This window comes from Lampetra planeri, chromosome 3, assembly GCF_965212315.1.
Source record: "Lampetra planeri chromosome 3, kcLamPlan1.2.h2, whole genome shotgun sequence".
NCBI lineage: Eukaryota > Metazoa > Chordata > Hyperoartia > Petromyzontiformes > Petromyzontidae > Lampetra > Lampetra planeri.
The window spans coordinates 28,803,429-28,813,280 of NC_136109.1; the positions used below are offsets into that span (position 1 = coordinate 28,803,429).

A 9,852-nucleotide genomic window follows, 5' to 3' on the forward strand; every position below is an offset into this window, starting at 1 on the left:
GATCGTAACCCCTCGCGACTGTGTGGATTGTCACGATTAAGGGGCGCGATTCGATTCAAGAATGAAGTATTTATTTTACACATTGTGGTGAATTTAGTGGCCTCTAGTGGCTGATGGGGTCACTTGATCTTACTGCGTTCAACTCGTAGGCTTTCGCGACCAACGAAACAGGTGGACTTCTCCACAAATCTGGCTGTCGCCTGATGAAGCCAGTTATAATTACTGGCGAAACGTCGTACTCAGATTGTAAATGGTGCGGCTTGGCTCTCCAACACACAACCGGTTAGTGCTGTACTCGTGACGAATTGGCCACGTTCTGTTTAGGTGACAACCCTCACTAGTTGTGGCTGTGTCGGGTGGTGGCGGACTTAACGACGCATTTATATATTAATGCGATCTAACCCAAAAAACCTCTATTATGGATTCAACATACATTTAGAAAAAATATAGATAACTAGCTTTACTACCCGGCTTCGCCCGGGACTTGGATTATTGTCTTGAATTCATTTCATATTACCTCATATTTCACTGGAAAACCCTGACAAAAAATTGATGCTTGCAAGAAGGAAAAAATTCGAATCAAATCAAATTAACAAAATGGGATGTTTTTCACTGAAAGAAATTAAACCTTAACCCACTTATACGCAAGGTCGATGTAGGCAACTCGGTAAGGGAATGACGTGGCGAGCTGAAAATAGTCGCGTACCCTTAGAAATCCTAGACAGCGTCAGCTGTGCAAATTTCATGACGTCAGAGCTCAGCGTTCGAGAGTTTCTGCTGCTTCACACAAACAGATGAATCTTCTGCTTAAAATTGAAGAGCGAGCTGAAAACAGTCGCGTTGACTTAGGAAATCGAGACGGCTACGCCGCGCATTCGTGCGGGATACACGGGCTACGCGGAGGGTTTGGGGGGGGGGGGTGCGTGACGTCAGCAGGCACACTGCGTGACGCTTCCGCATGCGGGTGACATCACAGATGTGACGTCACCTCTCACTTGCCGTGCAAAATATATGCATTATTGCGCCCCCCCCCCCCCCCAAAAAAAAGTAGAAAAGTCTATTTTTATACTTTTTTCATTGTGTACAGTCTGGAAGCTACCCACATGCAAATTTCAAGTTTGTTGCATGTCGGGAAGTATGCTAAACATTTCGAACAGACACACATATTCACAAATTTCCCTTTTATGTATATAGATTATTATTATTACTTGCGAGTCAGCATCGGTCACGTGGTTCGGAAGTTAAACAGTGGTTGTACGATTGTTCTCCGCCATATGAATGTGGAGTTTCCACCACCGGCTCTGCAGGGCTGCGAGCAGGAGATGATCTGAGCCGGAACTCGCTTCGACTTTCTGCATCGTGCCCATCGCTACAGCACACCACTCGGAACAGAACCACACGGACACGAACAGGAGTTTCATTTGTCCGCACTGACTTCCTTTAGCTCAAGGAGACAGAACAGAGACGCGACCGCGACATCTGCCTCAGGGAGAGACGCCGCGCCCAGCACCGCCACCGCGGCCCCGCGTCTCCCCGCTAACCACGGGGTCCAACACTTGCCCACACTTCGGAGGGCATGGGACCTGTGCTCGGGTTCGAACCGATCACCCCGCAGGTGTCGCTCGTCTGGGTTCCGTGCGGCCGCACGCGAATGTCCCGCAACACGCCACGCCGGACGGTCACCGACATCACCGTCGTCGTCATCATCACCACCGTCAGCCAAGGTCTATCCACTGCTGCATGAAGGCCTCTCCAAGTCACCCGCCATCCTCCACGGTCACCACGAGGCAACGATTCCGCTCGGCGCACGCAACGCGCGAGCCGAGTTCATCGCCACCGCTCCGTCTCCGCTTTGGACGTCCCCTCTTGGGTCGCTGTCCCTCCCCTGGACTTGCACCGAGTGGCTCGTCTCGCCCACCGGCCACCGAGTCATCGAAGCCACGACGTGTGCTGCCCCAGCCCTGACCGGCACGTGATAGCAAACAGAATGTTCGACTCAGCACTCAAAGAGTCCTCGACATTTCTCGTGCAGGAGGAGGAGGGGGTTCTGCCCAAGGTGTAGTGGACGATTCATCAGCGAGTGTTCATTCGCGAGTCGTGGGCAGGCGCTCGGAAAATAAAAAAATCTTCCGTACGAAAGAAAGAGGCCGCTCAGAGTTCCGCAACTGCAAGCCTTCGAGCAACCTACTTGCTGTACCGTCTCCCCCGTGCAGGCACCACCGCATCGGCCCGATACGTGCGGGCGAGTCTCCGTCTCTGCGAGATCCACCAACCCCCCCCGCTCCACCCCCATTTTTGCCGAATAACGCCACCACCCCGTTTCGGCGGTGGAACCGATCGTCCTTCGAAGTAATCATACAACTCGTGGTCGAGCAGTCGTGGCCACGTCTCGTGGCTGTCTCGGTGACGACGGGGACGACAATGACGACGGTGACGATGATGACGATGAGGATGATGATGACGAGGATGATGACGACGATGAGGATGCGGTGGCTTCAGTAACTGCCCAACCACTCGCCCGCCACCACGGCCGAGCGCGCGAACCACTGCCACCCTCGCCCATCCCCTCCGTGGTCAACCGCCGAGGCGCGGACGACTCATGGGAGAGAGAGAGAGGGCAGAGGAGAGAAAGGGGAGAGTTTCGTCGATCGGTCGATTGCGTTGGCTTCGCCGCTTCCCACCGACGCCAGCGGAGAGAATGTTCACGCGGCTCCCCGCGTGCACGCCACGGTTGTTGCGCGGTGGTGGTGTCGCTGTTGTTGTTGGTGTCGTTGTTGTTGTTGGTGTCGTTGTTGTTCTGTGAGTTGAGGAAGGCAGCTGGTGCTGAACGGAGAGCGTCGCACTCTCCTCCCCCAATTCTCCCCCTCCTTCGAATTGTTCTGCCCCTCTTCCTTATCATCCTCCCTCTTCGTCTTCCTCCTCCTCACTGCGTGAGGGATGGACGGGATGAGGAGGCAGCCCACGGCACCGATAAACAGCGGCAACTTAAAACTGCCCCTGCAAATTCACGGCAGCAAAATCCGACAGGTGGCAAGGGAGTTACACGCGTGCGTCGCAGGGTTACTGTCGCGCGCTGTGCCCTCGCCTGTTTGCCAGGGGCGTCCGTTCAGCACAACCGCGTCTCAAGGTGCCTCGTCTCACCACAGTGAAGGCGGGGGGGGGGGGGGCTCACGGAGGCGCCCACTGACTCTGCCGACAGCTTAGAGAAGAGGCGAAGAGTCAGGTCTGGAGCCTCGTCGTGAACATTGTCGACCAATTTGCTTGGCTCGTTCTGGCTCTGATTTATCGGCCGATACCACACAGTGATTATTCTTTCTCGTGGAGGGGGGGGGGGGGAGAGATGGAGGGGGTGGGTTGGGGGGGGGCACGGAGTGGGTTTGGGGATGTAATCCCAGAATACACGGGGGGGGGGGGGGGGGGAGGTGGGGAGAGACAGCAGAGCATGAGCGACCTCTACCGCAGAGCGAGCGAGAGAATCAAACGGCCGTCACCTCCAGCTGTTGAGTGTGATGACGCTGCGACGCCGCCGCCGCCGCCGAGGAGGAGGAGGTGATGGAGGAGGTGAGGCGAGGCTCCTTGTCAAGGGCGGCCGTCTGTGGGTGCGCGTGGACGGGCAGCAGGTCGTAGTGGCCGGGTATGTGGCTGTTCTTGGGGAGGTCGTACAAGCCGTGCTCCATCTGCTGCTGCTGCTGCTGCTGACGCCGTAGCAACTGAGCGTGGCGGTGGTGCTGCTGCTGCTGCTGGTGGTGTTGGTGGTGGTGGCGGCGGTGGTGCAGCTGTGCCGGCGCGCTTGTGCCGCCCGCACCGCCGCCGCCGCCGTGCACCACGCTCACCGTGGGTTCTGCGGAGGAGAGACGCAGCGACGGCGCGGTTCGCATGATGGGGGGGGGGGGGGGGCTGTGCAGTTGCACCGCCTGTACACTCGATAGCTACGTTGCCACTGCCCTTCTCATCCACAACTCTCCTCTCTTCTACGCACTCCCCAACATGCATCTCTCTCCAGCGAGCACTCCCCACTCTTATTTATTACAATAAACACAATTATTTATTTTATTATTCAGCAAAGCAACGGTGATTAATGAGGCCGAAACACTTGGAGAATCCCCACGCGTGAAATGGGGCAACCCTCTGTGGCGATGAGTATCGTTGCTGTACTGCCTTCTCCTGGCCAGCCAGGGCATGGCACCTCCTCTACGCCCACCCACGGCAAGGGGTCTTCATCTCCCATCCGGGTGGTGATCCACCAACCCTCGCCGCTGCTGCCTCCTGCACAGTGGGCGGATTGCAGGCAGCCACGTGCAGCAGCGTAGCCACCGCAGCCGCCGCGGCTCGGCCCCTGCTGTCTCCCCGCCACCCGCACACTCATCACACCCGCGCAGTGCTTGCCGCAAATGAGCCACAATGCCTTGCTGATCTCGTCAAGGGGCACGAAACATCATCACGTGGACTCTCGCCACCCTCGCAGCAGCAGCAGCAGCAGCGGCTTTTAGCTGCTCAGCCATCGAACAAAAACGGCGGTCACCGCTTCTACGGCCGTCTGGAACGCTCTTCCTTCCGACATACGAATGCCACTGGAGCTGTGCACTTTCAAATCATCATCTAGACGTAACACTCATTTCTCTAGCACCGATGTTTGTGTTCAGTTTGTTGTCCTTCCCCCGCACCTTAGATTAGCACGGGTTGGCGACGTACGGCGCGAAATAAGTTCAACACACCTCCTGTCCACACACACACACATACCACAAAAGATCCCCGGTATAGCCTTAACAGACTGTAGGGGCAAGTGCTGTTAGCGAGCACCTATGAAGGCCGCAACGGTACACGAGGGGGTGGGTGGCCAGCACCACGCCCGACCGCCTTTGTCTCCCCAGTGGCGATGTGTACACACCGTACCAGGTACTCATTTAAGGCTGAGTCGACCTAAGGGAGGCCCAGAACCGGTTCAGATAATTGTCACTGGTATTGGCCGTGAACGGGAATCGAGCCCGGGTCGTTGGGTTCACAGCGCAGCGTAGCGCTGACCGCTGCACCACCGCTCACCCCTCACCCATCTCGTAGACGTTCCTGGTGCTGCCGGTGGCGGCGTGGCCGGCGAGGCCGTGCGCCGGCGAGCAGACGATCTCCGCGTACGTCGACTCCCGCGGCCCCCCCGGCCCTCCCGGCCCCCCCGGCGCCTTCATCTCCACGTAGCCGGCCGCCTCGGAGCCCCGGGGGGGCGACACGGGCCCCCCCCCAGCCGGCGGGGGGGGCGACCTCGCGGGCGCGGGAGAAGCGGGGAGCGCGGGGGTCTCCCGGATCGTGGCGTAGGGGCTCTCGCTGCCCACCGAGCCAGAGCTGCCCCTGCTGCCCTTGCTGTACTCTGCACAGATGCATTCGAGGAGGCACGGGTTGAGAGAGACAGTGCCGCTGGGTGAATGTACGAGCTGGTGCCCGGCGCGACGCGCGCCGTTTTGTAACATTTTTAAATTTGCAGCACTTTGGCCAATCCACCGCTGGGATGAAGGTCGCCCCGTGTCACGATGGTCACGCGGCTTGACCATACTTTGCCACGCCGGTCAACGCAGGAACGGGTCACATATCAGTTGCCACTGATGTCAGCCGCGGCCGCCGATGGAAATCTCCAACTGAGGTCGGCGCGTTCGTAGCGCCGTGCGCCAACCACTGCGCCACCACTCCGCCCATGGTCGATTTCCACAACAGGCGGGAGGCGCACGGGACCTGTGCCGCAGGGCCACGAGCGATGGCGACGTGGGGAGGCATTCATCCAGCAGTGGATAGAGCACGGCTACTGCTGCTAATGATAACCATAACCGAACGTTAACTGCAGACTAATATAACGAACGAGATGAGTCAAACAGGACACAATTGTGCCACACGGTACAAACGGAACCAACACTATATGTCTTCTTGGTTCTTTCGGTAAAGTCACGTAGAAGGGAAATAATAAAATAATAAACCATAAAAAAATACAATTCTCACGACGTTTCGGCCACAACGCAAGCAGCCGTCCTCAGGTGAAGAACAGGTCTGTCGGAAAGACAGCGTCTGATTCAGACGCTGTCTTTCCGACAGACCTGTGAAGTTGGCGAGGTCATGGCTGCTTGACTTTACCGAAAGAACCAAGAAGATGAATCCCTGCAGTCACGAAAGCTTTAAATCTAAATTCAACACTATATGTTTATAATAATGTATCGATTCTTATGTTCATGTGATACGAAGAAGGGCCATTGCCCGAAACGTCGCAGATATATGAATCGTAATGCCACACGGTCTTTTTGACGAATGTGTTGAGTTGTTGTTGTCAATGTATTTGCTACCTGTGCTCGTGTACCACTTCCAGCATGACAGCAGCAGCAGCACGGAGCATGCCCGCCTCGCATGAGGAGCCGTGCCTCGCCAACTTCGCCTGTGCTCAGGCGAAGTTGGCGGTGTACAGAACGAGGTAAAAGATGCTGGAAGGTAACATTGACGGCTGCTCTGTGCTTCCAGTGTTCAGGGGCCTGCTTAAGGCGCGGCCCTGGCTGGAGCACGCATACCACACACATGTCGGTGATGTGCACGTCTTCTTCGAACGCTGGGGAGCCGGAAAAGCCCCTCTCTGTACCAGTGTGGACGGCACCCTCGTGTTCACCTTCTGAAGCGCTCGCTCGTCACCGTGGCATGCGCGATGACCACCACCACCACATGACTTTTATTTCGTGTTGTGCGCGCTGCATTTAGCGCCACAGCGCGTGGATTCGTAGCGTTTGTTTTCATTTGTTTGCTGGTGACTTTGTGTATTTCATATCGGAATCGCCTCCAGTGCTGTTGCTGCTGCGGCAATAAAAGTTGTTTAAAAAGTCAAAACGTCTCTCTCGCTGTGCCCGGGTTTAAACCCGCGGCTTGCGAGTGAAGGGCGGCAATGCAGTTGTGGAGGGGGTGGGGGTGAGAAGGGAGGGGAGGGGGGTAGCCGCGTACCTTTGTGCGACTTGCAGGTGTTATAGGCTCTCTCCACGCCACTGGCGCCTGCGGAGGCACGGGACAGGCGGTCGGCCACTGAACCCAGGGACACACAGCGCTTCTCCTCGCCTGCTCCAATTTGGAACTCCCTCCCATCATCATATTCAGCCATAATCAACCCACTGATGGAAGAAGGCCTGCCCCCCCCCACCCCTCCCAAAGCTGTCGCCGTCTCCCACGATCCTCTCACGTACCCAGCTGGTAGGGGTTGGTGGATCTCTTCCAGAGCACGGGCAGAGTGGCACTGCCCTCCGCGCAGCGCGCTGCCAGCTTCTCCCGCTCCAGGTTCTTCATCGCGGGGACGCGGGCATTGTTGGGCTGGTACACAAAGACAAAGATCCCCCCTTGTGGCCTCAAACTGTCAGTGCAAGTGCTGTTGGCGAGTCGTACTTATGAAGGCCACAACGGCGCCCGAGGGCGTGGGTGGCCAACACCACGCCCAGCCGCGGCGTTTAACACACATTGCACCAGGCACTCATTTGAGACCGAGTCGACCTAGAGGAGACCCAGGACGCGGTAAAAAAACCCCATCTCCCACTTGTATTGGCCGTGAGCGGGAATCGAACTCGGGTGACCGGGGTGGCAGTGCAGTGCTCGCCGCACCCTGCCTGTGCAGCGCAGCTCCAAGTTGTTGTTGGCGATGCCCTGCGCACTGTGGCCCTGGCTCAGGGTCTGGTAGCCTGGGTTCACGTACAGGCTGTGGCAGCCGCACTGCACCGGGTGTTCTGTCTCAGCACAAACAACAACAAACAACAACAAACAACAACAAACAGCAACAACAACACGGGTTATTCACGGGTGCAGGCGCACTCATATCGGCCAACCACTCTCTATGCGCCGTGCAGAGTTCGGGCGCCACTCAACATTCAAGTGTTTTATTAATGATCATTGTCACACGTCTCCCGGCTATATTCAGTTGCCCGTTAAACTGAAGGTCCCGTCGGTTTTTAAAATAATCCCTTGGAATTTACCGGGTGCTCAAAGGAGTTGAGACATACGTTACGGTGAATGCACGTAGAGTCGTGGTCGTGGAGGCATAGACGTTAAGAAGAAGAGGAGGGAGGGGTTGGTTCATGAGTTAGTAGGCGAGTGAGGAGGTGAGTGGGTGGTTAGGTGAGTAGGTGAGTGAGTGGGTGAGTGAGTGAGTAGGTGAGTAGGTGAGGAGTAGAGCGCCACTCACCTCCGATTAAAACAGTTGGTTACGTACGGTGCGAAAAAAAGTCACATAAACACAAAGTCGTAGAAGATGCAGAGACGCAGAGAGAGAGAGAAGAGGAGGGGTGGATATTGAGCCCCCAGAGAGGATAATGAGATCGAGGGGAGGGTGTCTTCCCAATAAACTGAGACTTCCCTTAACCGTGTGCATATTGAGTGGCACCCAAGTGAAGGTCCAAATCCAGAAACGTCGCCTATTATGTACTTATTTTCTGTTATTGACGAATGCGTTGAGTTTTGTTTGTTATTTTGTTATCTGTGCCTGTTGCACCGCTGCCAACGCAACGACAACAGCATCACGTCGTCCGGATATTAAAAACTCTACCACGAGAGGGAGCTCTCCGGCTTGGCGTGAACGCGACAGCGTCCGCGGCAAAAAAACTAAAATCGATTTCACCACTCGGGCGCGTGCGGTTAGAGGAGTCACCGTGCATCGGTTGACATTGATCGTCCCAGCTCACGGTACGTGCCATCGAACTGCGTGTGTTAGCCACAAACGTGCTCATTAGCACGTACGTACGTGCGTTTGTGCATGCGCGTAAAGATCCACCCATGAATGCACTGCCTGTGCGCGCCTGTATCTCTCCCTCTCTCCCTGTGTCCGCGCATGCACGTGTCTCTCCGCGCGTTCACGTGTCTCTCCGCGCGTGCACGTGTCTCTCCGCGCGTGCACGTGTCTCGGCGCGCGTGCACGTGCCTCGGCGCGCGTGCACGTGCCTCGGCGCGCGTGCACGTGTCTCGGCGCGCGTGCACGTGTCTCTGCGTATCTCCCTGCGCGTGCACATTTCGTGTATTCTTTCCTCTCTCGCTGCGCGTGCACGCATTCGTATCTCTGCCCACATATATCTGTCTGTATCTCTGTGCGCGCGCGCATGCACGTGCGTGTGTGCGTCTCTCTCGTTCTCTGCGCGCGCGTGTACGTGCGTGTGTGCGTCTCTCTCGTTCTCTGCGCGCGTGTGCACGTGCCTGCGTGCGCGCACTCCGACGCCACGGACCGCGCCGCGCCGGCGCTGAACGAGGCCGCGGCCGCCGCCGCCCCGGCTCCCGGTTCGCGCCGCCCACCGCGGGCGAGGCCGCGCAGCCGCCGCCGCCTCCGCCGGTAGAACACCGCGAGCAGCAGCAGCGCCAGTAGCAGCAAGAGCAGCAGCAGAAGCACCAACACCACCCCGACCACCGCGCCCAGCGACTCCCCGCCCGCTGCCTCCTCGGGCGGCCCGCCCGCCCCGGCCGATGGGGCCAAGGCCGGGGAGGGCGGAAGTCCCACGGGCACGAGAGGAACGAGGGCACCAAATCCCTCCACTCCCATCCCCATTCCCCCTGAAGCGCACCACCCCCAAGGGGAGTCGAGGAGAGACACACACACGCGCGCACGTGGAGAGAGAGAAGACAATGATTAAAGTGATTACAATCAGTCAAAGTCGAGGTTAAGTGTTGCATGAACATTATCACTGGTGCTTAGCCAATGGTGGGAATTCCACATTCCTATGGCGGGGACCAGTCTCTCCGCACGACGACCATTGTTGGGTGCCCAGGAAGTAATGATGATGATCATTTCATTGACACTGGTGGGGTGATGATGATGATGATGATCATGATGGTAATTTTGATAATGGTGATGATTGTTAATCACCTCATGGC

The 9,852-nt window shown here is 57.2% G+C and overlaps 1 protein-coding gene across 1 annotated transcript; it reads right to left on the reverse strand.

Moving 5' to 3' along the window:
- Positions 1 to 5,036: 5,036 nt before the first annotated feature.
- Positions 5,037 to 9,526, reverse strand: LOC144734854 (multiple epidermal growth factor-like domains protein 10). Its single transcript, XM_078617274.1, has 6 exons — positions 9,375 to 9,526; positions 9,181 to 9,305; positions 7,603 to 7,724; positions 7,194 to 7,317; positions 6,958 to 7,005; positions 5,037 to 5,359 (listed from the first exon to the last, which is right to left on the reverse strand). The coding sequence occupies exons 1-6, from the start codon at positions 9,524 to 9,526 to the stop codon at positions 5,037 to 5,039; spliced, it is 894 nt and encodes a 297-aa protein (XP_078473400.1).
- Between the last annotated feature and the right edge of the window lie 326 nt (positions 9,527 to 9,852).

Excerpts from the sequence above, each read along its gene's own strand:
- LOC144734854 (XM_078617274.1), bottom strand. The coding sequence starts at position 9,526 with ATGGGGATGGGAGTGGAGGGATTTGGTGCCCTCGTTCCTCTCGTGCCC. Across the intron at positions 7,725-9,180 it reads GTCGGAGTGCGCGCACGCAG|AACACCCGGTGCAGTGCGGC; the intron begins GCACGTGCACAC and ends GTGCTGAGACAG. Across the intron at positions 7,318-7,602 it reads AGCTGCGCTGCACAGGCAGG|CCCAACAATGCCCGCGTCCC; the intron begins GTGCGGCGAGCA and ends TTTGTGTACCAG.